Raw genomic sequence first — 27,854 nt, 5'->3', positions numbered from 1 at the left:
AGGAGCATATTTTTCCGGCGGACCAGCTCTCTAGCCTGGAACTTTGGACCTAGCAAACCTCGCTTTTTTGTTTTCTTTAAATAATAATTAAAAAAAAAAAATTACAAAGTCAGCTTACCAGTATGTGCTGGAAATCTGCCCCAATCTTCCAGATGTGGGGTTTTTTTTAACCCCCGCAGCTCATATCTACATTAGCGGGTCCACAGGACCAGGCTAGAGCTAACCTGAGACATGTACATTTTGGACATCAGCAACAATTGCTTCACTGTACAAGCCTGCTCCTATAGGACCCAGTGTTTGTTAATGCAGTAATATGCATCGTCCCTAAATCCTATACTATTTACCTGGATAAATCTCCTTTTCAGAGAGATGAGACATACTGCTCAGATATTGTCCTTAATCTAAAGTTTAAGCTGTCTCTAGGTTGAAGACATCCCCACTACCCGTTTCTTGACTCCACTGTCTTCCCAGGTGGCCGCCTGACACCCTCCTGGGCTTTTTGGGTGATGCCTCTCTAGATTGCTACTCCTCCTACTTGCGTGTTTCAGAAAGGGGCGACCCATGTGCCCATCATGGTGGAGGGAAGAGTTTGAGAACCACTCGTCAAGCGGCAGTGGCTCAGACAGGCTACGACTGCCGGGCTTGCCTGCTACAATTTCCTCCTTGAGCGGGCTCATTTTGGTTCTGCGTTTGAAATATTCTTTCTAGTTTTACAAGGATTATTCCATCCTTTTAAAGCCAAAAGTTTCTCCCAGCTACACCATGATGGTGGGAACAGGAGCTCCTCATGTAAGCCATTCACAAGGCATCCAGCCCAAGCCAGCTATCCAGGCTGGCTCGCTCCCCACTCGCGCAGGAGTAACTTCTCCAAAAGTCAACTCTTTCCGTCGTAGATGTCTGAAAACAGGTGAGGCAAGTTGCCTTCAAAAATATGAATGAGTGTAGATGTCTCCAGCCACTATCCCACTCCTAGCAGGTAAAGCCACACGGCACAACTTATAGAATCATAGAATCATAGAATCATTAAGGTTGGAAAAGACGTCTAAGATCATCGAGTCCAACCGTCAACCCAACACCACCATGCCCACTAAACCATGTCCCTAAGCGCCTCATCTACCCGTCTTTTAAATACTTCCAGGGATGGGGACTCCATCGCTTCCCTGGGCAGCCTGGTCCAATGCTTGACAACCCTTTTGGGGAAGGAATTTTTCCTCATGTCCAATCTAAACCTCCCCTGGCGCAACTTGAGGCCGTTTCCTCTCGTCCTATCGCTTGTTACTTGGGAGAAGAGACTGACCCCCACCTCGCTACAACCTCCTTTCAGGTAGTTGTAGAGCGCGATGAGGTCTCCCCTCAGCCTCCTCTTCTCCAGGCCAAACAACCCCAGTTCCCTCAGCCGCTCCTCATCAGACTTGTTCTCCAGACCCTTCACCAGCCTCGTTGCCCTTCTCTGGACACGCTCCAGCACCTCAACGTCCTTCTTGTAGTGAGGGGCCCAAAACTGAACGCAGTGTTCGAGGTGTGGCCTCACCAGGGCCGAGTACGGGGGCACGATCACTTCCCTCACTTACTTAGCTGTATAGCTAAATACACCAAACCACAAGTTACTGGCACGTACCAATATATTCTCGGTTCTGCAGTCTTTCTAACATACTAGGCAGATCCCATTCTGCTTTGATATTTCTTAACTGCATAATTCTCTATCATCACTTACACTGTAGACAATAGAAAGACATTTGCAACTAAAAATAAGTCTGAAAGTAACTTGTTTTTGCATTTCAGTTAGTGCTGAAATTATACTTAAGCGGGGTGTTTACTATGGATAAAACTCATTCACGTGCACGCTTCCTCCGCTTACTCTTAATTCCCAGGATTTTAATGGGAAATAACACCAACACCTCCCTACACACACACTTTTTTTCCCCAAACCCCCTGTAGCACATTGAAGGCAGAAGTCCTTGCCTTTGCAACGCACAGCTATTCCCAAAATTCCTGGGCACGGGGCCTCCCCCTGCGCCCAGCCCTGCACACACGTTGCACTTCCAACGGGAATTCACCTAGGAAGATCCCAACTACTTGACAGGGTGTCTTCAAAACAGCAGATGAGTGAGCTTAAGGGCCTACATTTTCATGGAAGTACACACTGTGCAATCATTTACACCTGTACAAAATGGGTCCAAAAAGCTGATTTTGAGATCCCGGGCTATTTTGCATCTCCCTTGCGATGGCATAAATAGCCGGGCGCTGGAAAGCAGACCCAACAGTTTGCTTATAGCCCCTTCCAGACCTACCAAACCTTTCCCTAATTATATCCAGCCACATCATCTCCCCATTAACTAAAACACCGCCAGCGCAGAAAAGCCATGTGCATCAGTTTGTCCTCTATTCACAAGTCAGCTGCTGCTTTCCTTTCCACCGCGTTCTCCACCCGTTCAGACGAGTGTTACCTGCCAAAACACAGTGGATGCCAGCGTCTGGTTGGGCAAGAGAAGACCAACAACCTGCAAGAGAAGAGATTTTTCTCATTAGCAAACGCATTGTTGGTTTGCTCTCAGTGCTCTTCTAGGCCCGCAAACAGCAAGGTTATTTATAATGACTTGAATAAAGTATCTTCATTTAAGGCTTTATTTCATTATAGCTATTGAACCTCCCTTCAGCCTATCGTCTCTCAATTTTCCAGTGGAGAAGCTGGGTAATGTAGCTACCCGTGAAAGCTTTGCATCTTTAACTATTGCTTGCAACACACCTTGAAAAGAGTCTGGCAGCAGATACTCTCCAAAGATTAGTTCATTAAAAAATAATCAATTCTTTCATCCAGGTATTTCTGGAGGATAACACAAACGTTGCACAAATGCAAGAGTTCAAAATTGTTACTATTGGCAGCGAAGGGGGGGGGTCTGATTTTCCTTTGGCACATTTGCTGTTTCAAGCACAAGAAAGAAATCCGATTTGAACATCTGAAGACCAGAGTGTCACCTGGAAGCACATGTGCTCCTGTTTAGGACCCTGAATTTTGTTTTAAGAGAAGAGAATTGTTGATGTGTCATGCTCCGAGCTGCGAAAACTCCTGCTTGGGTTATGAGACGATCGCCGTCTCCCAGAGGCTGACGGCAGCCTGTCCCAGCACATCTGGCCAGGTGCTGCCTGCTGCTGCGTGAATGCGAGATGCCACAGGTTTTGCAAGATCACCCATCGCAGCACCCAAGGCCACACACGCGTATGTTGCCTCTACAGTCCTGAGAGCATCCTTGGGACGTCTCAATATACCCCGTAGGCACACCCTCTGCGATTCTTTAAAGGCTCCATCTCTCACACGAAACGCAGCACTGCCAGACTCCTTCCTACCTTGTTTTATGGCAATCTTTCCTCTTAAAGCGTAAGAAGTTGAAGAAGAGGAAAGGGATGCAAAGCGAGGGGACTCTCAACAATAAACCCAACAAACATGGACGGGAAGATGAGTTCCTGGGTGAGAAGAGATACTTCCTAACGTCATTGTCCTTTTCTCCCGTCCTGCACCTTAAATGTCCGATAGTTTCTGAAGAAGATGGGCTTCTCGTTGCAAAATCACACTTGCATCTTTGTTAAGAGTATAAAGACTGAACAACTCCTATTAACTCCGACTACATTTATTTTCAGGACACTCGTGTGAACTGCAACGTCTTCGAGGTATCTGGGCAGGAAGGCCGTGAGTTCGTTCCCACACTCAGGCCATCGTCTGCACCATTTTCTTTAAGTTTATCCCTACAGAAGCTGAGAAGAAAGAAAACTTCCCTGTTAGAGCACAGAGAACCTGCCGCAAGGAGGGATAAGCTAAGGCCGTCTCTGCACATCTGCAGCAGCATCAGTTGAAGAGGAGGCAACTTCTACGCTTAAGGACATAAGAGAGAAATAACAACAAACAAAAGGGTAATAGGGTTGGGAGGCCTGATTTCATTTACATCTTCTTTCCTTTCTCCTCCTCCTCCTCCAGCTTTTCCTCCTACAGCCTTTCGTGAAGTTACAGCTACTTTGTACGCTGGCCGAGCGCCAATCCGTGCAAGTTACACTAATTTACTGCTTCCATTCAATATGCGGATCTTGTCATTAATTACTCCGTTGCCGGTCTTAGCCAAACGAATTCAACAGGCGATGAACCTCCTCACCCCAGGACTGACTTAGGCCCCTGAAGCCAGCAGGCTAATGAGGCTCCGGAGGAAAGGGAAGACTGCAGGCAGCTACTTACATTGTCAGCTGAAGCTGAGCGCCGAGAAAAATAAATGAGGAAAATAAATAAATAAAAAAGAGCACCCAAAATCTGTATGACTGAAAGAGGCACGTTTAAATGCAAACTCTCCATATGTGCAAGAGTCTGTCAAGAAATGTACAATTTCACTTTTAATTACTGTCAGGGGAAAAAATAACTAAGAAGGAAAACAAAATAAAAAAAGCTTCTAAACACTAGAAAAGTACCAGCTACAAAATTTAATTGCCTATCAGGTGTGAACGGCCCTTCGTGGCCCCAAAGCCAGGGCTAAAGCCACCACTCGGACATCTGTCGGCTCTGAGCAGCCTCACGGCGCGTTTGCATTACGAGCTCTCCTCTTGCAAGCCCCGAGTCCCGCCTTGTGTGTCAGCGAGAGTCATCTGCAACCCCGTATTAACGCCCGGGTCTTCTCTACACGCTTCGAAACCTCAACAGGACCCCCCCCTTTTTAAAGGGCTGGGGAAAATAAGGTGCTTAAAGCTGTGGGTGGCAGCTGGGAACAGCAGCACAGCTTCTGCTCCATCCTCACCGCCCGAGTCTTGGGCTGAATTTCCTAAATGCAGATAAATATTCCTCCTTGGAGCCTTTCATCCCTGGGATGAGACACAAACCTAGGGTAAAAGGCAGCCCAGCAGCCGCCTTGCACGTCTCCCCCCTGCAGCAAAGGGAGATAATGCGAGGGGCTGGATTTGCTCCCTCCTGGGCTGAAATCTAGGCGGGCAAACACAAACTCTCCCTACACCTACATATACTCCACCCTGTTCCCACTCTGCCACTGCAACCGATTCCGGGGTCAAACCGTAAACCTGAGCACGGAAAGGACGGAGGCTAAAAAGAAAAGCAAACGATTGCAACTCGGGGAAAGAATAAAGAGCCACAGGATTTGGTTGTGTCAGGGGAGTAGCTGCTTCGGCCAGAAAAGAAACGATTATTTTCAGCAAGACCTTAATCCCTTTCACAATGAGCTAAACCATACTGAATTATTTTGCATTAGCTATAGGGGAAAAAAAAGACCAACATGTATACAGGCAGCATCGCGTACTGACTGATAGGCAGTAAACCTGTTAATGCATAATCTGATCACGTCTCTGCCGGAATCTACGCAGGGCGTTTAACTGACCCCCGCACACCGGGACAATTAGCCCGGGTGCGACGGCACGCTGGCACGGCTTTGCGGGCGAGGACAGCCACGCTCGCTCAGCCAGAGCCCACCGCAGGCACATTAAGTCTCTCTTGAGGAAATCCCATCCCCCTATGTGAAATGCAAGACTCAAACTGTTTTTATGCTAGAGCAGGCTGCCAATTTTGTCACTAAATTTCACAGATCGATTGGCATAAATGTTACATTTTAATTTTAACATTTGAAACGTTTGGGTTTTTTTTTTTTTTTTTTTTAAATGACAAGAGGTTCCAGTTTATCCTTTACAGCTAGTGAAATTGGGCTCATCTGACAGCTCTCGGCTCCTCTGACAGCTCTGGATTTGGGCCGATTTCATTGTCAATTTGATCGTTAACTCATTTTTGTTTAACCTTTTCTTTTAAAATGCCCCATACAAAGTTACCACCAAACCCTTACGCACGACAACAAATAGTAACAGCCGCGACGATTTCTGCTTTTAGGTGCTAGCAACCCCGCTATCGCCATTTGGGAAAGGACCGTTACCTTTAAGCAAGTACTATGCCACGGTCCACTGGGTTTAGGAAGATTAAGTTTAGCAGATTTTGCTCCTTCAACCATTTTAATATCTGTGATCTAATAAGCTGAGCCAAGAGCTGGCGGGTAGGAGGACCAACTACCTCCTGGTATCAACTTTGGGCGATTTTGGGCAAAACCGTTTGCCTCAGTTTCCCCATTCATAAAATGGGGTTAATTAATCGTGCCTGTCCCTGAAGACGAGCTGAGGTTTCAGCATTAGGAAGACAGGCAGAATTATCTCCCTTCTGGCTTTCGCTATCGAGAGCACCCAAATGCTTACAAATTTCACAATAACAAGTACAAACTAAAAACGGCCTTAGCAATAACCCCACAGAAAGCACTCGCCGTTTTAATTAATCAAGACGAGAGCGCACGACGCCGGCCTCGCCTCGTCATGTTCGGGAAGCGACTTGTAAAACATGCGAATGAAGAAAAAAAAAAAAAAAAGTGCCCAAAGATGAAATCTGAGAGTTGCAGAAGTTGTATTTTGCAGACAATGAGCTCATCTTGGTCTTCCCTTTCCAGAAGGGAAAGACAACGGCTGAAGACGTTGCAGGGGACTGGGCGAACGACGTTAAATAGATAACCTCAAGCACGATGTCCACAGGACAGGTTTTACATGACGAAGCCCTTGCTAACGTGCGATGGGAAAGGTGGGAACCCTGTGTGAACGCGTCGTGAGGAGGTAAGGTGGAATTTGGAGAATTGTCTGCGAGTGCTAAAAAATGCATTTCTTGGTACTCGTAAACAAAGCGGGGAGAGATGTTAAAATACTTACGATGGGTGTTCCAAAGGGAATGTAACCTATTAAAAAGAAAGAGAGATGCATGCATTTTAATACGCAGTTTGGGGATGGGAAAAAAATCACATCTAAGCCATCTACCAGTTGAGGGTAGAAGCCACACCTGGCATGACGGGCTGCCCTCACTTCCAGCAGCTCCGTACCACCACGGGGACATCTGTGGACCTACACCTGATGCACCAAGCATCAACTACAGCAGCCTCCTTCCTGGTTTTTGCCCCATCTCCTTCCCATCCTCTATTTGCTTTTCTTGGGTTGCGGCCTAAGAGTTTCCCTGAAACTCGTAACATCTAGACCCTAAAGCCTACTCCAGTAAACCCAGTCCGTGCCAGTACCGTGGTATTAGCACTTCAGAGGGTATCGTGTCGTTGAGCTGGGCTAGGCAAGCCAGCAAAAACTCAAATCAGCAGCAGCGAAGGGATGACAACTCAGACCAGGAGCTGCTCAGGCCGGACCAGGAGGAGCTGGATGGTGCCGCGGTGGTGCTAACTGAGCTGACCTAGTGGCTTGCTGCCACGGAAAGGGGGACATCCTGCCCCCCTTCCCAGGCTCAGTCACGCAATCTGTTCCTTCCCTCGTGCCAGCTCTGTTGCTCATCAGACCCTCCTACAACCTACCCTCGCTAACCCAGGAGAAAACTCTCCAGCTTTCTGTGCCCCTTCCCCTCTTGTTGAGCCTGGTCCCACCAGGATAGCATGCTGAAGACGCTCATGAAGCCATCTAACAAGCTGCAGAGCCCATGCCAGTTAAGGAGCAGGACCATGCCACCAAAGGTAGGACCTCCCTCTTTCACCATCTGCTTTATCAACCCTTCCGCTAGTGATTTTATACCAGGAGAGCTCATTTATTTCCAGGTCAGTAGAAAAAGGAACAGGGTATACGCTGAAGAAAGTATATTTGCATCATGGAGGAGAGAGGGATTATTTTAATCATAGGTGTAAGTTAAAGCTCTCTATATTAGAGATAAGCCTTTACCCCAAATCTTATTGAGCGCCACAAAAATCAAATGCTTCACATTTTTCCCCTGCTAAGTCTGCCAATTTTTGTGCTAATTATAATTCATCTCTATGACTTCCACTAGAAGGTCTCAGAGCATTTTACCAATATTACTGAATTAAGCCTCATGGATCCAATTTACAGTCGGAAAGGGCAGAGACCTGAGAGGAAGAAAAATTTTAAGAAAAAAAAAGCAGAACAAGGCAGCAAAGCCGTGGGTCCTGGCTTTTCTCCCCTCCACTTCACCCTCAACATCATCCTTCTTCAAAGAACTGGAGAACAAAACCCGCCAACCCTGTTATTTTTCCTCTGTGCCCAGTATTCAGGTGAAGAAGTCCCCCCCAAAAATATGGAAAAGGTCCTATTTATTTAAATAGGTCCTTTGGGAAAGGACCAAGGCTGCACTTGCATCCTCAAGAGAGCTGCTATTCAGCCCACAGCAGAGGTAGCTGTGGACCTGTGCACGGCAGAAGCACACCCCAAAATGGGAAGGAGGAGGTGACAATTTAATAATTAAGCAGCCCGGTGAAGCCACGGACAAGCTGATCCTTCGTGGGCTCCCGACGCCATGGCTATTAGGTACCACATGGCAAACCAGGGCTCATCCCGTTCTCTCCTGGAGAGTAAAACCCTAAGCTGCTCGCTGGGCCCCAAGCTTCGCTATTTACTACAAAATTAAAATGCCCATTATAGTGACAGATACCTCAAAAATGCCAGAAAAGACATTAGCTTCAGTCCACGTTAAAATATCTGAAGGAAAGGCAAATATTAAGCACTAGATCTCACATAGGCATTTAGGATCCTAATTCTCCCTGACTGCAAAAGGATTTAGGCATTTGAATTACTTTCTGATCTCAGCCTAAATGAAGACAAGACGCAATTCAAAAACAGGAGGGGGAAGAAAAAAAAAAAAAAGCAGCATTTTGTACAAATCCCCAGTAAAATTCAGGATTGTCTGATCAGGACATACCATACCTGACATTCGGAAAGGCATGAAGATGGTCTCGTTTGTATCGGGGTGGATGATGGCCTGTAAAACAGTCAGCAAACAGACACGGTGAAGGCACAGCAACAGTTGGCAAGGCGCAGCGAAGCCAGCACTCAGCCTCTGCAAACAGCACCTTCAACCAGGGAGTACGGGGGGGGGACTTCATGCGTCTCGGCACCCTCCTGGCTTTTGCATCTCCGACCAAGGGCGGTCGTTGCTCGGCAGCCTCCGCAAGACCTCCTCCTACCGCTGCTTTCCCCCCTCCTTAAATAATTCAGCGTAAGTTAATAATTTAGAAGTAAATAATTTAACCTGAAATATAGAAAGTGGCTCTTTCTCGGGACTATAATGGCCCCAAAGGCCACCCACCGCTGTACCTTAAGCCCGGGGGGGGGGGCAGGGGGAATGCAGATTTAGGAGGGGAAAAGGGAAACCTGTTTTCTGTCCCTGCCTGTTTTCAGCATCTCCACCGAGGTGCAGCTTCACGTCCTGACTGAAACTCTGCCCTGTGAAAGAAAGGGAAAGCCCTCGCTGTGGCAGAGGGACGGGGAGGGCAGGACCGCCTGCCCGGGAGGGAACCAGGCTGTAAAGCGCTTTATGCTGCTCGCGAAGCGAATGGGTGGCAGGAGACCCTGGTAAGGACCCGTGTGGCTCAGCCACGGCTGACGGGTTCAGTCCGAGGAACATCTTCCCCGCCTGCAGGTACGCCTGCATGAGCCCGCACGGCACGTCGTAGGAAGCCTGAAATGCTGCTTCAGGATCCGGCTGAGTTGGGATAAAAACGGGCAGGTATGGCCCACTCTGGTGGTCACCATAGGGGTCACCCAGATAAAATCCCCTCACATGCCACGGGATTTGGATTTTCCAGATATTTCAATCTTTACGTGTATCTGCAGCTTCTCCGCCAACGCTGGCGGCTGTGGACAGCCCAACCTCCAGGGAAATCCTAAATCTGTTTTACCGATAAACACACAACGAAGCTCACTTGGCCCATTTTTACCGGATTTTACAATGAGCCCAGGAGGTTGCACTGGCATTAACCGGCTGGGGATGAAAAATCAATCCCCAAGCGATCTGGGACTGCAGAGGAGGAAGGTACGACACAGTTACAAGCCTTACCAAAGAACTGTCAAACTATTTTCAAAAGACTGAAGACAAGAAATCTCTTGACTAGACAGGAAGGAGAAAATGAAGACATCAAAATATATAAATACAAAAAAAAAAAAAAAAAATCAGACTCTTTGGTGGCAACAGTGTTCTCTGCATTTACATTTCTGTGGCAAGACAAAACAGCAACTGGCAAAGTCAATAATGGAGAAGGGGACAGCATCGCTTAGCGAAAAGGCAAAAAGCAGCAATAGTTGAAAACAATAATGAGATATAAAAAAAGCGTATTACCTGCTTTATTTTTTGAGCTCCCCACAGCTAGAAAAATAAGAGAGAACATTGCATTTAAAAAACGAGCAGTGCAGTTTTATACCAAACCCCAAATATTCATCTTTCAGCTGCTGTAGTAAACGAACGCGAGGGACTGCTTTAAAACAGACTCATTTTCTGCATCCTTCCAGGGTGTATTTAAAGATCCTTTACACACACCGAGCTCCTCCAAATCTGTGTGGCCAGTAAGACCAGCAAGGCAGAGAAGATATTCTTTCTTATATTGAATGGTAAGAAAGAATAACAACAGCCAGACTTCACGCTCTGCTACATAAGCTTTACAAATCGAGAATTATCTCGGTAACTCTGCCGCACGTAGATCTCAAGGTAAATTTAGCACAGCCTCTCCTTGGACGAGCTTCCTGCGGAAATCGAGGCGTGCTGGGGAACAAAGGTGGAGCAAGCCCTGCAGGGAAATACAAGCAGTATCTCTTCAAATAAAACCTGGATTCAGAATAAGCCACCACTAGTTTTCATTTTTCACAAGGGAAACGCACCGAAAAATGCTCGTAAAGAGGAAAAAAATCTCATTTAAAACTCTCAGGAGCACCTACTGTTATTTACTGACTGTAATTCAGCAGCATCAAAACCCCTCAAAGCTGGTTCAGACAGCGGAGATCTATGAGCGCCGAGGAAGAAACACCATATGTGAGGTGCAGGTAGAGCTAATGAGTAGGTGCACAACATCAAGAGATGCTCTGGCATAAACCCATAGTCTGCCCCCCGTTTAATAAAGCCGGGGGCTTTCCTCCATGAATTACACCTAAATTCAAATTATAATCTTAAAAAAAAAAAAAATCCCCATTTTGATGTATATAATTCTAGAGAAGGATGAAAAACCAGGGCTCCTGTAAAATACAACAACAGATCAATTGCTTTTACTATTAAGAACTGTTCTGTTCAGCTCAAGACTGGCTTCAACTTCCAGGCACCGGCTTGTTGATACACCTCTGTCTGACAGCCTCCAGCGCTGTCTATTTCTGTTCTTCACGCAGGTACTCGGAGCTGCTAAAGCCACCCCTTAACCTTCGCTTAAAGGAAAAAAAAAAAAAGAAAGATACAAAATTCATCCGAGCCAGGAGACTGGCTGTTTCGTTGGCAAGGCGCGTTTGCCAATCTTTTAACCACCCTCGTGGCTCTTTTACATCTTTCCAATTTGTCAACATCCTCTTGAATCGAGGACGCCAGAAACCAGACAAATTATTCCAACAACACTTGTAGCAGTGCCAAACCAAGGGTAGGCTAACCTGATGAGTTCTGCTCTTGCTGTTGATAAATCCGAAGACGGCGATAGCTCTTTTTGCTTGGAGAGTTCACGATTACCCACCAGAATACCTACCCAAGCGCTGTGCGCATATTCTGCAATACAGGCATTCACGCTTAAGGTTTTCTCATGATTATGGTATAAATTAAGCCCCGTTCTGCCATTCTTCTTCACCCGAGGTTTAGTGCCTCCCCCAAATATAAATCTATTAAAATACTGTTGGAATAACGCAATTGCTCTATTATAAATAGCATAAATTGACCCACTGATACCAGCAACCCCAGTATTTCACTCCAAATTCAGCTCTCACTCCGGAATTGAAGCTCCGTGAGGAACTCCGCTGCGTGCAATGAGTTACTGGGATATCTAAATGTCACAGGCTGATGCACGTCTCCACAGGGCTCTTTCCTGAGGAAAACTTCCCTTTTTAAGGAAAAATCATTACTCCCCATTTTACAGCTGAAAAACAGAGGCTGAGGGACACGAAGAGACAACCTTTGTGGTTGGCAGACACAAGATGTGTCTACCCTCACCGATCCTAAAATCCAAAGGGTGGGAGGCTGCATGCCCGGACAGCTACCAGGGCTTTTCTGCACCTGCCTGCCCACCAGCTCCAGAACTTCCATGGGGTGAAAGTGGAAGTCCTCGAGCTGCAGGTGACTACCCACAGCGTCCCAGTAACCCTGTGGCTGCCCGGGTCTCGTGCATCTTAGATGTGAAACAAAACCACGGGATTTTCCTCTCCGACTGCAAGCACCAAGACTAGCAAAAAGGAAGAGGGATGGTTTCTGAGCCAGCGCTATGGCTTTTTTGGTCAAATTATCTAATTTCATTAATTGATCCCAATATTTATGCATTTTCCTGCTGCAGTGCAAATATTGTTAGAACATGCGATTTCATTACTTCTCAGAAAGAGACTTTACAAGATGCACCTGATGAGTCACCTAAAGATTCTGCCAGCTCATTTTCACTTTTTTATCCTCTAATTCATTTTCTGTCTGCAGCATTTTTCAATAGCTGCAGTACTCTGACAAGTCTTGCCAGCTGGGGGGCTCGTTTCTGAGAGCAAGCCTCTATTTTTGCTGGGGATTTCATTCACGATGTCTCCGGCCATCTTTGAGAAGCAGCCAGATTTTGATCTCATTTACACTAGCGTGAACCCAAAGCATCTTCACTGGAGATCGTGGAATGACTCCAGATTCGTGCTCAATTTATGTTAGATTTCGGTCCATGATCTCTAAATATAGTCAGCCTATGCTGGGTGGGTCTCCTGTAATAGATGATCTTCCTTTACATCAGCTTTGCTGTATATTACTGGCTCAAAGCTACATAGGGGTTTTGCCACCACTCAAATTCGGGTGCAAGACCCAAACCTGCTCATACATGGGTTTGCACCAAAGAAGCCCAGAGGACAAGGGGGCAGGAGCGTTAGAGAACTGTTAACATATTTCACTATCCGCCCAGCAGCCTAAGCAGGCAGCGATGGACAAGTTTCTCCAGCCTGTGGCCATTGCAACCTTCCACCAGGACAGATCAGGCTCTGCTTCATGGAGATGTCCTTCATGGCCATGGAGGAATTTGCTCCAGGACCGTTCGCAAGTGCTCCCAGCACCAGCATTTCAGGACACTGGACTGATGGATGAGATTTCCATCCATCCTTCCCAGGATTCTGTTTCTTCTACAATTTTTTGAGGAAGAGATACTCACCACTTTGCTCACCACCTACAGCAGATAGCTTTAGAACCCTGAACTCAGGAACCGAACTCAGTTATACAGAAACATTACGTGCTTATGACGTTTGAGGGAGGGTATCAAAGACTGCCACAACTTAAAGAGAACCAAAGCTGCAGTAAGGAGCTAGAGACTGGAATGACTCTTGGGGAATATATATGATCTTTGGTTGACAGGACATTCATTAGCATTCCTTATTTAGCAGCAGAATCGCAGCTTAGAGATAGCTTTCAAAAAGAAGTACTTCCTTAAAGAATATATCCAGTCCAAATCTATTAGCTAACACCTGCCACTATAAAAACAGTACAAAGGGTATCAGATATTCTTAAGAGATTAACTTCCCTCCTATTAAATACAGTAAGATGTCATGGTCTTGGACTCAAAGATGGGATTTTCTTTTTTCCTCTCTGCACAAAGTTTCACCTAGATTAGAAAAGCATGTTTACAAATCGTTCACCCTTGTTTACAGCAGGCTCCAACGCGACTAAAACAAGCAGCCAGCTCCACCCTACGTGAGTGCGGTTGGCAGTATCCAGACCACCCACTACATCGCTGAAGTTGGCCTCGGGTGTCTCAGGTCAGGAGAGCACTGACAGATTCACACCGCCTACTCCGTTGTGTTGCCAGCAACCACCTCCCTACAGTCAATGGAGACGGAAAGGCAGATTTGACGCCGGGAATCTGTAATAGACGCTCTAACACTTCCCTCCCTCGACTGTACACACCAACAGGATCCGAGTCCCTTGCACAATACAGCAGTAGACATGGAAAAGATCTTAAATCCACGGGTGCGTGCTCTGGATATGCCGTATCAGGAATAACTCGACGGAGAAAAGCCCTTACCGATTAACCGCACGTTAAACATGCATAACGACAAGGCACAGTTATTTTCAAAGAGCTAATGAGGAGTCACATGGTAGATGAGTCCGACGTGTAAGAGAAAACACAGCAGTTTAAGTTCTGCAAAGATTAAGTGGTCCACCTGTGTTAGACTTTGCACCATCATCAGTCACAACAGTTTGCAAAATTCCCCTAGTAAAGACAAGGTCGAAGAGGAAATCCTCAGAAGAATGAGTATTTTTAGTTAATTTATTTCATCTGCCCAGTCAAGTGGAGACAGAGTTCCATCGCAAAATCTGCTCGTCCCCTTCCCGTTCCATCAGGGAGGTTCTCACCCTTTCACGAGACCCCGCCTGCACCCACGAAATCTTGATTTTAATAAGGTAACAGCCTGGAGTTTGCACCCCATCAGAAATTGCCAGTAGTTTCACACTTTGGGAGTTGCAAGGTTTATTAAAGCAAAGCTCGGATTATCTATCCCACACTGAATTCCAAATATTGGGTGTTGGGAGCAGAACGTGTGATGCAGCAAAGCTCATTCTGAAGAAGGGGAGCGAGCTGCTTTCATGTGCGTGGCCATTCGGAGGGACAGCCTCCAAAACCAGATGCGCTTTCCAATAATCCCAATTGTTTAAGCGATACGAAACCAGAGGAAAAAAAAAAAGAAAAAAAGAAAACAGAAAGCCTTGCTCAAAAGGCATAACTTACTGCGCTTGGAAAATTCACCGAGGAACACTTCAGACCAGCCACAGGGATCTGGCATCGCATTAGTGTCAAGTGATAGTGATGACTCTGAACAAGTTTTTATTTCATTCTAGATCCCTTACCTGGTAGTCAAATGGCCAGAGTAAGACATCGGAGGTGGGACTCATCCCCTCTAAGAGACATCTACAACATCACAAATACCTACTGCAGCAAATTCTCTGGGTTTCCTTTATGTCAGCAAGCAGAAAACAGGCAGTTCGGCTCATCACAACTAGATGTCCAGCACAGGCTGGACAACCTGCACTCCAGCAGTGCTTGCTTCTCTCCGTTGACTTTAAGATGGGACCTAAATGATTAGTTCTGGCTCAAATTGGGTTTGGCTCAAGATGTAAAAACATCCCAAAGCATCAAGCACCTGCAGCTCGTACCAACTTCAGCACGGCTTGCAAAGATACCGTTTCTTTGGATTCCAATGGGAATTTGATGAAAGTTGAAGATTTTATGTTAGAACATTTAGGAATCCCAGACTTAAGCAGTACACCTTTTCCAAACAGATCTCCCACAAATGTAGCTGAGCAGATCTGGTCCTTCCCCAGGGCCACCAGCTTGAACCAGAAGCACTCAGCAGCAGCTCCACCACACCCCGTCAGCAGGGTTAGCTCATATTAATCTTCATTATAAGGTTAAACATACTGGAAAACTCATATGATTCCTTTTGCCAGCAGTACCGTGGGACATTTCCATTTGAAACTGCTCCTCGCAGCCCTTTTGGCCAGAAGGTGGAGTCTGCAGAAAATGCAGCTAGAGGAGAACATCCAGCCATGGCCTCACCGCTGAAGCCCTCCTTGCTGAAATAGGAGGTCCATCCCAGACAACAGGTGCTTCTCATTGATATCATTTCACTTTTATTTCACTACCCTCCTGAGATTTTTTTTATTGGTTTTAAGTTTACATGGTTATGGATGAAGATCTCCCAAGTGCCCACTGCATTGCACTCTCCAGAACATCATCCTCTCTTACAGCACCACATTTTTCCCTACTGCCTTCCTAGTTATTAAAGGCATTTATGGTGGTCAGTCCACGCCAGGCAGCACCCCCAGAACCTCTCAGCAGGTAACATGAAAACAAATAAGTATCTATCCATTTTTAGTGTTTCATTAAAACTAAACACCAGTGACAAACTCAAGGCCGTTTGGTGCAGCCCGACAGAGCTACAACGCGTTCTGCTTCGCCCTCTGCCTGTACCTTCTCCCCCAGGAGTGCGATCACTCATGCTTTGCGAGGCTTTCTCCCACTTCTCTCCAGCTTCAGTCCCAAAATCCCACTTCTTGAAAAGTGATATTTAATGTAGAGACAAATGCACACCACAAGCTCCAGCCAAGGCATTCAGTTAGGGCTGAATGCTTTTAGCAAGGTTTATAGATTTACAATGGTGGAATCCCAGACCTTTTGGTTCCATGTTTAATGTCACCTGAATGTCTGTAAACCTGGCTGATGTGCCTAACCCTACCTGCTAATATATATGGAATCTGATGTCTGGCTTTACTAATAAACATGGAAAACAAGGTAACATAAACTACTGTGTCCACTTGCTCCTCAGTAGGAAATCTCACCAATGGACCTTCTACAACCCCGCTCCTAATAATCATTACGTGAAAAAGGTTTTAGCTCTAAGGAGATAAAGCTCAAATGACCCAGTGCGTGGGACAAATCACAAAGGGTATCTATACACTTTCTGTCCTGCAGCTGGCACTGAAATAAGTCAGCGGAAGAGGCACCAGAAGCCACTGCTCTTCTTGGATGCCAATGGAAAAATCCTTCCCCGTCCTAAGCATCGTTGAATCACAGCGCCACGAGCTACTGCCCGTCTGCAGAACCATAAAGCCTTCAAACAAGTCCACATGTTGAAGAGCATCGGCTGAGACACCCGCCTGCACCGCAGCACGGCAAGGCAAGCGCCTCGGCGTTGGGAACCGGATTGGAAACCACGAGCAATTCCAGTGCAATACACAGATTTACACAGATACAAAACCAAGTGTAGGTGGAAACAGAATCAAGTCCCGACTGACAAAAAAAGATAGCACTTAAATAACACTTTGCAGCTTCGCAGCACTCAATAAACATTAACTAATTAATCCTCACAGCATTCTACTGGAAGGACTTAAGCAGAGTAAGAAGCACTCACAGAAAACCATTACTTGCACCAGGACTGCGGAAGGACTTAGATGCCATTACACGGTTTAAAGTACAGCTTTGGAAGCCAGGCTTGCTAAGCCAACTAGGTTGCTCAAGATCAGATTTGTTTCAGCTTATTTTAGCCATACGGAGCTTGTGAATCTAATTTGATTTGTAATCTAGACGTGAAACTCTCTTAATCCTCAAAGGATGAGATGAAGCAAAGCCAGTCTGTAACTGAGTAAGAGCATCAACAGTAGTATTTAGCGTGGTTTCTTTAAGGTGCATTAACCTACACTTCTGCCCAAGCTCCCCAGGTGCCTTTTGTCCTCTGACAGTCTGGAAATGATGCCTAAAATGTTCGACCCGTCTCAGACCACCTTAGTGTCACAAAGAATATTTAGACTGCAGAAGAGAGAAGGTCCAAGTTCAGCCCTTGGACCAGCAAACAGGCTCCTTTCTCGCAAAGAAAAGGAAGCAGCAGGACCGCCGATATATCTACGTTTTACCATATCCTGCAAGAGACCAGAGGGGAAAAAAAAAGTACAGTTTACTGCAAATGGACCTCTTCGCTCTTCATCAACACTGTTAAGAAAAGCTATTATTCTCCAAAAGGGATGCTGTTTAGACTCTGATAGATTCATTGTTCTCTGCTGTGTCTGGGACAGCATGAGCAGCTCTCCCCGCTGCTAACATGATTGAAGGAAGAACTCAGTAATAAATATAAGCCCATTAAGCTGGTGAGCCTCTTTTCACTTCACTGATACTAATGGGGAAGAAATGAAACAGTTTCAAAACAGCAAGTTGCCAAAACTGCATTTGGAAAGGCTGAAGCGCGAGAAGTCACAACTGACACACCACAGTTCATGCTCCGCCAACGCTCGCAGGAAGGGGCTGGCTGGAGAATAGCAAGTGTCTGTCTCCAAGGGACAATTTCGAGAAGCTGCATTTTTCCTCTCACTACAGATCAGTCAGTTTGGGTTTATTTTTAATTTATTTCCCCCCCCTCCCCTCCAACCACCCCCTTATGCTGAAGGGGTGAAGCTTTCAGGGTGGAGTTTCGAAGGGTACAAAATCGGGTAATAGAGCTGTCTCACTGCTATCTTGTTTTCTAACAAGTAGATATTTCATGCATTTTACCAGGCGTGTATAAGTAAGCAACAGTCAAATGAACAGACAGATTTCCAACAGTAAATCTAGGGACCTGTGTTGGACTAGATGACCTCCTGAGGTCCCCTCCAGCCCGAATTAGCCTCCGGATCCTACAGCAGACAAAGAAGAAGATCCGGATGGATCAAAAATCTAAACACCTGGTGTCTCGGAGCCACAAGGATTTTAGTCAGCGAAAGATCCACAGCTCAAGATGTTTAGTCTTGGTCTTATGAAACCTGGATTAATTTCCTGCCTCCATCGCAGACTTATCCCACCGTCAGCAGCTCAAGCCGGTATATGTTTATGGTACCACAGCCCCACCACCCCTCCCCATCCTAGGGGTGCACCCCATCCCCTACATTGCACAGACAACCTAGAGCAGGCAGAAGATACAGGGAGCTGCTCAAGTAAAAAAAAGGAAGCATTTCGGGAGTGGGGGAAGGGACCTTTAGTTTTTATTAAGATCAGCTCTCTGAACCAGCTGTGCCAGTGCAAGCCAGCAAGGAGGTGGGAACACATGGCCGGGAGGAGAGGAGGCAGAGACATGGCAGTGCTGGCTTAGATCAGCTCACGCTGCCATGGCATCGCACTTTCCCTTGCAATATTCTGGGCACAGAACAAATTTGTACCAGTTCACATATAAAGTTCAGGGAATGATAAATTTAATAGGTACCATCTTTATTGTGGGTGCACGTTTAAGGGCAGAGCCATCTCCGTAAGACTAATGGCTGCATACGTACAAGGCTTGCATTTAGTTAATTATACAAGTTTTTAAACCTCTTATTGGCCCCACGCTGGCATTAAAAAATCAAAACCTTGCACAGAAAAAGTATCATTCGCTCTTGCAAGTCCTTGTGCAAGGCACTCGAAGCGCCCTCAGACACTTCTGCTGTTCTGTGGCTCTTTACCTCTCTCTGCTGGCAGGACCATAGGGAGAAGCTGGGGTGCCAGGCTGAGATCGGGACCGAAGGGACAGAGGGGAGGTAGAAGAGGACAATGAACCTTCATCGCCGTATTTCTCAGACTGTATTCTACTTCTTGTTTAGATACTAAGTTTTTAGGACGGAGTGGTATGAATCTACAAATGGGGCAAATCAGGGCTCTGATCCTTACTTGCTGATCAGCCTAATATCGCTCCAAATATTGAACAGCAGCAGCCTAGGCGATTTGGAGCGATATTAGGCTGATGAGCAGTGATACTAGGCAGTGATATTAAGCTGACAGCAGCTATTTCTACCCCAATTTCAGAGGCAAAAATAATCTGGCGCCCAACGGAAAGGACACGTTTGGCTGGGCATGCCAGCAGTGTAGCTCAAGCATGGAATTACTGCAGGGAATTCTAGCAAAGAAAACAAAAATAGAAGGCATTTGGGGAGAAGAGCTGAAAGGCAAGAGCAGCCTGAAGTTCATAATGGAATCTCCCCAGCACTGATACCTTACTGCAGTCCTTCCAAGGCAGATCTTCGGTGCCTGAACATCTTTGTCCACATCTGATGTTCATCGATGTTTAAGAGGGCTTTTCTGCCATGCACATTTCTGCAGCACTGAGCACAAAAATCACACAGTAAAAAGCAGCTGTGTCGTAAAACGGGAGTGATTTAAATCGCTCTGTATCTGATAGCCGCCGAGTGCTGCTTCTCTTAACTTTTACCACTGCTGACATGCCAGCATCAATCTGTTCCTCCAATCTGTGCTGGTCTGTTGGACAGGTTGGGAAAGGGACTCGCACACACAGAGGACACAGATGCAATCCTACAAATTAGTGAAAGAAGCCTGAGGATAAAGGACAAAAGCCACATCATTATGCCCTGCAGTTGGTACAGCCTTTTGGTTTGAGGCTAAACCTCAGCACCGACCCTCCCGAGCTAGAGAAAACGTCCGCTTTTAAGCAAGCTGGCTCTTCATCCTTGTTTATCAGGCTGATATTTTGCCACACCTGTTTTTATAGGAGAAAGTATTCCCTCAAATGAAACCTTTTTACTCCAGCGGAGATTCCCTCCAGGAGGCAGTTTGGGGAATTGCCTGCCCTGTTTAGAATTGGATATGTTACAGTCTATACCTTCTGCTGCAAATTGGCTCCCGGTGCACTTGTGTGTGTCATTTTCACCTACCCACTCGCAGATCGCACCAGCCACCGGAGCTTCGTGCGAAGGGCCGGATTCTGCCAACCCCGGGAGGCGCCGGAGGAAACCGTCATTAAAAAGGGCTTGCGGCAGTGGGCCTTTTAACACATTTCTCTCTTGCCGTGGAGCGGTCTGTAAGGAATGCAAGCTAAAAAGGTTGCTTAAATATAACGAGAGACCACTTAGATGAGGAGCACAAAGTGCAAAGAACATAGGAGACGAAGAAACCCTCATAGAAGGGCAAAAATACAACAGTACCTACGGAGCTGGAAAAGACGGGACATAAATGACAACTGAACCAGTTTCTCCCATCAACATGAATCCTACACATTTCCATTTTTTCCCCCTTCTAAGGATCCTACTACTTTTTAGCTTCCTCCAGGACCAGGAGACGAAGGGGGATACACGCCATCAGATGACAGGCCGGCACTTCAAATGCACTTACCCTCTGTAGAAGGAGCCAAATGAAGGACATCGATGGATGCGGTCACCAAACAGAACCAAGCAATACTAAACTCACCAGTTCTCTTGGAAGTTTTCACAGCAAAAAAATGTACTTCTAAACCATTATAAAAACCAGCTGTTTCTTCCACCAAACACTTCTGGATCCGTGGAGTTCAATCACCCAACGCAGAGACACGCAACCACCCAAAATCCCCCCACCAGGAGACCAAACCTCTCCAAAGCCTTCAGGGAGTTTGTTCTCCAAGCCTGTTCTCCAATCCTGTTAAAATATCTAACCCAAATGACCAAGAGAACAGAAATACACCCCAAATGGTTGCATTACTAATAATATCTTTTTGTTAAGAGAAAAACTATGAAATCCTAAGAGCTTGTCAGACAGGGGGCTTAATTACAGTGCGGGGTATTTCCACTACACAGAATGTTTTTGGTTGGTGGGGTTTTAATAAGTGGAATTATCAACTTCATATCTAATAAAAAACAAGTCTGGCTCTTAAATATTCAAAGAAAAAGTTGGGTAAACAAGCTAAGCTGAAGAAGTGGAGACTGGAGCATGTTTTCTTGCTCCAGTACGTAGCACTGAATAAATACTTATCAAGCAGCTATTCGTCCTCTGTTTTGCTGAGTACATAACTGACACACCTATGATAAAAATCATGTTTTTAAAACATTTTTCTAATGTAGGAAAAAACCCTATAGTTTCCCTCAATAAAAAGCTGTCAGCAGTCTAGCAGCTATTGACAGTTAAGAGATCAATTCTTCATTTTTGCTAATGACGCCCAAGAAATAGGTTTTTACCACCTTGAGTTAATGTTCATTTTCCCGAGCGGTGAAATCACTCCAGTTCAAGAGCAAGTACAAGAGCTACTGGATGAGTATGAGAGACCTGAAAGTGGAAGAGATGTAGGTGTTGGCAGTGTTGGTGTCCATGAATCATCTCATAGAGAGTAACTGGAGCGAAGCAGCATTTATTCTGGCAACTGGCTTAGAGATGGTCTTGGGGAACTGGAGCAAAGTACAATTATGGCTCTTTAGGGTTTTTTTCTTTAGATGATTATGGCTCTTCAGAGGTTTTTTTTCTTTAGATAGTCCATAATTGTTCCATTTCAGCTTATTTTGAAAAATCTGCTCTGAAAATGCAGAAGAGAAAGACTCGCTCTACAAGAACCCTGTCAAGAAGGTAAGTGTGGAGGAGATACTTGCCGTTACATAGCTTTAGGCTTTCATATTTTCCATTTTTCATGTGGTGAAACCATTTCAGCAAGCGATATAGATTGTGCTGAGCTGTTGTTATGCTTTCAGCTACTGCCTGCCATCCTTCATGAGAACCACGAATTTCTGAATGAGGAAAAAAAAAAAAAGGAATTTGAACACTGTCAAACGCGCTGTACCACAAAAGTGGATCAGTCAGGAGATTAGTGAAACAACTCTGTCAAAACAACTTGTCTTCTTGATCTCAAAGCTGATATTTGGGGAGGGTGTTGGGTTCTTAGAAAGCTCACGCATTAAAACTCTGCCCAAACCGTTCTTTTTAAAGGCTTTTAAGGTGATCATGATTTTCATTCTGATTATGAAGCCTAGAAGACCATTCAGGCATCTCTTCTACGCACGTGCCATACCCAATCCATGCCTGAAGAACCTGTTATAAGGGTAGCAATTGCATCTCTAAGGGGCCCCAGCAACCAAACCTGAATCAGCTCTTAAACAAAGAAGATAAAGTTGAGTGCTTCTCTCTCGAGCATCACATGAAGTTCTACCCAGCCTTTTTGACGAGTAATAATAGCGAACTAACCTCTCTCAGACACAACTGCGTTACCACGTCAGATGAGCCAAGTCACTACTCCAGTATACACCCCTTGCCCACAGTGAACATGAGGTGATTAGCTCTGTTCACAGTCAAAGAGGGGTAAAAAAAAAAAAAAAAAAAAGAAGAAAATCAGTCAAAAATCAAATTACCTCTCATCTGCTGGTCTTCTGCCAGCATGTGGCAACTTCATCAGTGCATCAGAGGAGCGTGTGACACTCAGTTATCAGCTATGTAAAACATCAGACAGCTCAGTCTTTTATTCCAACATCAACCCATGCACGCGAGCCACAAAGTGGGCACCTCTCCAGAGCTGCATCCAATCCCTTTCCCGAATTAGCACTAGAACATCTGCAAATCGTTAATGCCTTGTAGCCAGAGTCCATCTCGCAGATAGTGGTGCACAGAAAAGCCGTAAAAATGGTAAAACTTAGCTTGAGGAAAGCAAAAATGTATTCTCCGGGCATCTTTGGTTCACCGGTAGAAAATTTGGGGTGATATCTATGCAAGTGAGATGCTTCCCCTCCCCCAAAGCAATCAACCGGCACATCGTATGTTCTGCCAATGCACCAGTAATTAATGAGACACTTACAGCTGTATATATCTGGCACACTCGTATTTAATTCAGTACTGGCAAGCTTGCCAGCTACCCAGATTTCCCCGCACGCTCCCCTCCACCTTCCCCTCTCCTCTCGGGGTTAGAAAACAACCGATGCTCAGAGTGCAAGTTTGGTGGCATGCACTGAGAGGGGGCATCCAGCCCTACGTCCTCCACGCAGAGACAGCAACCACAGCCCTGTTTCCATCAGATTTACTGTTAGATCTTCCTCTCCATCTCAGAGAAGGAGAGTATTTGGCTAATCAATACGAGAAGTACCCAATGCCTGATGTCACCACAACCTTAGCGTTCAATGAAACCCCACTTTCATACAGATAATCTGGGCCTTTTAGTTCTTTGGTAGAAATGGTCATCATTGGCGAAGCTGAAAATTCAGCATTATTTTGTGACTGCAGCACAGCAGTAAACACAAGGGCAGAATGACACCATGTGAGCTCCACAACAAGAAGATGCCTCAGGGGATGGAAACAACTAATGCCAATAAAAGGCTACAAAGATCACCTTTGATGCAAAGAGAAAAGCACATAAGAATATCGGCGTGTGCAATGATTAACTGCAGTTTTCAACTCCACAGCTTAAAACTGCAAAGTAATGCCCTCCTACAGGAGAAGTTTGTTTGTAAATTGGTGGCTCTGCTTGAGAAGATAAAGTTGTACACCCATTTGGCGAAAAGGATGCTCTTACAAGAGATAATCAACAACCACATTTTGAAGATTTTCACTGCTTCACTGCAACCATGTGCAGGCAAGTAGATTATTCAGGTCCACTCCAGAGCACGCTGGGGAGAAGAGCATTCAGACAAAAGGGACTCAGGGTTTTCAGGTGTCCCTCGCGGAATGTCACCATCATGGCCCAAGAGCCGGCCAGCCCATCATGCCACGCTGGGAAGCTCCCAATTAACCCGGTCAGAAGTTCCCATTCACCTTCACCCAGATGGATCGCAAGAGTGCCAAATAGCATTTGATGCTTTTATTGCCCCATTTACCCCTGCTAGCTCAAATTCCCGTTTCGTTACAACCAACCAACTCCAGGAGGGAAGAAGGGCCTGCTGGCTTCATGGATCCTTTCTCCAGGTTAACAAGGCAGCTTCGGCTGCTTCGTAACTGTGGTTGCTCCTGTCTCGCTGCAGCCCGAGCACACCGATTGTCATCTGCTTTCAGGTCCCTTCCATCCTCACCCTTTTTAGAGGGGTTGCGGTATCCTGGGTGAACATTCAAGTCTCACAGCCTTGGTGGGATCTACCCAGGGCTTACTCACCTCTCCCTGTGGTTTGGTTTAATTAAGGCAGCAAAGCGTAGTTAAATACAGTAACAAGCACATGCTGTAATTGCACCCCAGGCTCCTCCTGGGAGAGCTACTTTATCCTACAGTCAGCAAAACTACACAAACCCCTCTAACATAATTGACAGCGATCAAAGTGAACCGCGTCAAGGTTTTACTACAAAAAAATATTATTTTTTACACTGATGTGCTAACATTTCTCTAGGAAAGGCATTTTTGGCATCATTCTCTCTCTCCTCCTCCACCCGATACCTTTATTTTACACTTCAAACCCTCCAACTTGCATAACAAGGTTCACCTGCTGCGTACAGCGTCATGACTGAGGGAAACAAGAAATGCGATACCTTTGTTTGCTCTCTCTCAACACAATTCTGAATGAACTCCGGGTATACCCTGGGTTCGTCACTACGCAAACCCAAAATGTAGGTCAAAAGTCTGTGTGGTTTGCCACCGCGAATGACTTGCATTTCATCTGCCTGAAGGCAGATGGGAACTGAGTCTGCTGCTGCTGCATCATTCTTTGCTTTTCTCCTTTCCTCAACCCCGGTTTCTTTTTTCTTACCATCAGGTTATGGTTGAAAGAATGCAGTGACATCAAAAGACCAGGAGAGCAATGCCTCGTACCGCACGTCACGCAGGGAGGGGATATTTCCCTTTTATTTTTTGGCTGAAGCCATGCCTCTTTCCCAACACAGCGCCTACCGCACAAGTAGCCGCTTTCAAAAGTGAATGCAAATCTCAATTTTCTTCATTTACCTGCTGTACTTGTCTTTCACGAGAAGAAATTATCACAGGTGAATGGGGAAAAATAAAATAAAATAAAGGGGTTATTTAACCTGCAGGGTGTGGGAGAAGAGCGCACTACCATTTCCATCACTGTTTACTCGGGAGGTGCACTGGTCCTTTGGCACGGCCGCTTCTTATAGCTCCTGAAGCAGGTCTGCCAATCAATTCATGCTGTTCTTTATATTACATTAAATTACGTAGGACTGAAGTCTTTTGTGCTAGATGCACAAACACGCACTGCAAAAAAGCCCCTGTGACGGTGTTATGGTCAGGTGTCCGCACACGGACAGATAAGGAAAAGAGTTTAAGGTAACACCCACGGGAAAAAAAACGGTGATTTTTGTTGTTTCATGCTACTGATTTGGAGGTAAAAGGCTCAAAAAGCAGTCTAGCCCCTCTGCAATACTCACCTCTGCTTTCACAATTTTATGCGTTCATATAGATGAATATCAGACAAAAGTCCAGAAAACAGGACTGACAGGGTCCTGGAGAGATCACCCAGCCCACCCCAAAGCAGAACCACGTTCTACCAAAAATGACCTTTTCCTCAGCAACTGCCTAAACCCTGCTAAGACCGTCACATCAGTGGGGTTTCCACAACCTCCTTCAGCTTCCATCCCAGCAGTAGGAACATTACCCAGCAAGAAGTACCACTACTGATGGCATCGTCTACACCGTGAGGACGTCCAGGGGGTTATATGTAGCCCAAACAACATTTATTTCAGTGAAGAAATTGCAATTATTATAACCAACAGGAACACAGTAGGAGAGGGGGTCCTGATGCATCACAGCTGCTGGTACAAGAACCTACAGGACCGACAGCAAGGTTTCCTTCAGCTAAAAAAAGAAAATGGCTTTTTTTTTTTTTTTTTTAATTGTACAAGCACACTTTGCAATGGAAAGGGAAGCCATAGCGCTGGCCAAAGGTAATTGATAACTCTGCAAGTCAGAAACCGCAAACTTTCGACTTATTCTAAATAAAAAACTTGTATGTTTGCATTGCGAGCCCCTTGCTATCCCTTCTGCTCAGCAACGTTTACAATGCGGGAACTTCAGAACAACCCAAATTCACTATAACACGCTGGCAGTTGAGCTGCAAGGGAGCAGAAGCAGTATTGCAGAAGTCAGCAATCAACTGAAAATCCCAGAAATGGGATTTTACCGATAGAAACACCAAAAAAGCCCTGCAGTAGTGCATTTGACTGCAGACACAGCCTAAAACGCCACCTCATTCCCCCCTCCTTTAGACTGCAGGAAGAAGTAGAAATTTAACAAAAGGCTTTTTCCCCTTACCTCTTTGTTGGTGACTCCCGGGGGCAAAGTCCCATGCTTGTAATCCTCCAACAACTGCACAGCTTCCTTCAGACGGCTCTGCAAATAAAACAGTAGCGTGGTCTGCAACATTGGTCCTGCACTGAATTGTTTTATTGAAGGCAATGAATTTAAGTTATACAATTTTATCGTCTTTTGTGCAAACCTTATGATGGGTCCTTTTACCCATATGATATAAAAAAACCCAAAAGGACGCATGGACACTTGTTTTGCTGGTTGGCACAGCCCTGCTGTCTACAGAAGTGGTATAGAGGAAGAAAGAAAAGAGAAAATACAAAAAACTCCCCCTCGCAATGCATCTATAGAAGACATCGTAAAAACTTGAGAGTCTTCAGTGTGGTACCAGAGATTTGATAAACCTCGGAGATGAATGAGTTGCCACTTAAAGGTAGAAAATAGTTTAAGACAAAACGGATACATTTAGGTGCAATGTAGAATACCCATCTCAGACACTGGTGACACTCCTTGCCAACTCTCAGACAAGTATCTCCCAGTGACGTCAGCTGGGAAACCGCTTAGATTGAAGACCTGACTTTGCCCCCACACGCTCTCCCAGTGCGTGTACTGGGGAGGTACAGCTGAAGGGAAGAGCAAGGTAGAAGCCTGCACATATTAAGCATCACCACTAAGAACACAGAGCCCACTAAGGAGTTACGACGCAGCAAGTTTGTCCTGGTTTCAGCAGGGATAGAGTTAATTTCCTTCCTAGTAGCTGGTACAGTGCTGTGTTTTGGATTTAGGGTGAGAATAATGTTGATAACACACCCATGTTTTAGTTGTTGCTGAGCAGTGCTTACACTAGTCAAGGACTTTTCAGCTCCCCATGCTCTACCAACTGAGAAGGCTGGAGGTGCACAAGAAGCTGGGAGGGGGCACAGCCAGGACAGCTGACCCCAACTGGCCAGAGGGACATTCCATACCATGGGACGTCATGCTCAGCATATAAAGCTGGGGGAAGAAGAAGGAAGGGGGGGACGTTTGGAGTGATGGCGTTTGTCTTCCCAAGTCACCGTTAGGCGTGATGGAGCCCTGCTTTCCTGGAGATGGCTGAACACCTGCCTGCCGAGGGGAAGGAGCGAATGAATTCCTTGTTTTGCTTTGCTTGTGTGCGCGGCTTTTGCTTTACCTATTAAACTGTTTTTATCTCAACCCACGAGTTTTCTCACTTTTACCCTTCCGATTCTCTCCCCCATCCCACCGGGGGGGAGTGAGCGAGCGGCTGGGGGGTGCTCAGTTGCCAACTGAGGTTAAACCACGACAAAGTTTTAGCCCGATCTCAGCACAGCCACACGAAGAAGAGCCGTGGCCGCTGGACCTAGCGTTTAACGGCACACAAGGCAACGTACCAGCACCGCTTTGTAACTGCGCACTGAAGTTCAAGTAGCGCTAGTTTAACTGAAATACCACGACATTTTCAT

The 27,854-nt window shown here is 45.9% G+C and overlaps 1 protein-coding gene across 1 annotated transcript in view; it reads right to left on the bottom strand.

The window, feature by feature from the left end:
- SFXN5 (sideroflexin 5) overlaps nt 1-27,854 on the bottom strand; it is a 94,238-nt gene that overhangs the window by 53,879 nt on the left and 12,505 nt on the right. The window contains exons 3-7 of the mRNA XM_009320892.1: nt 26,398-26,475; nt 10,124-10,150; nt 8,713-8,767; nt 6,718-6,743; nt 2,448-2,501 (exon numbers count right to left, since the gene is read on the bottom strand). Coding sequence (XP_009319167.1) covers nt 2,448-2,501; nt 6,718-6,743; nt 8,713-8,767; nt 10,124-10,150; nt 26,398-26,475 — 240 coding nt within the window. The remainder of the gene's footprint in view (nt 1-2,447; nt 2,502-6,717; nt 6,744-8,712; nt 8,768-10,123; nt 10,151-26,397; nt 26,476-27,854) is intronic.

This window comes from Pygoscelis adeliae, unplaced genomic scaffold (genome assembly GCF_000699105.1).
Source record: "Pygoscelis adeliae isolate BGI_AS28 unplaced genomic scaffold, ASM69910v1 Scaffold273, whole genome shotgun sequence".
Lineage (NCBI taxonomy): Eukaryota > Metazoa > Chordata > Aves > Sphenisciformes > Spheniscidae > Pygoscelis > Pygoscelis adeliae.
Note: the sequence above shows the minus strand (reverse complement) of the source record. Positions and strands in the feature narration are given on the sequence as shown.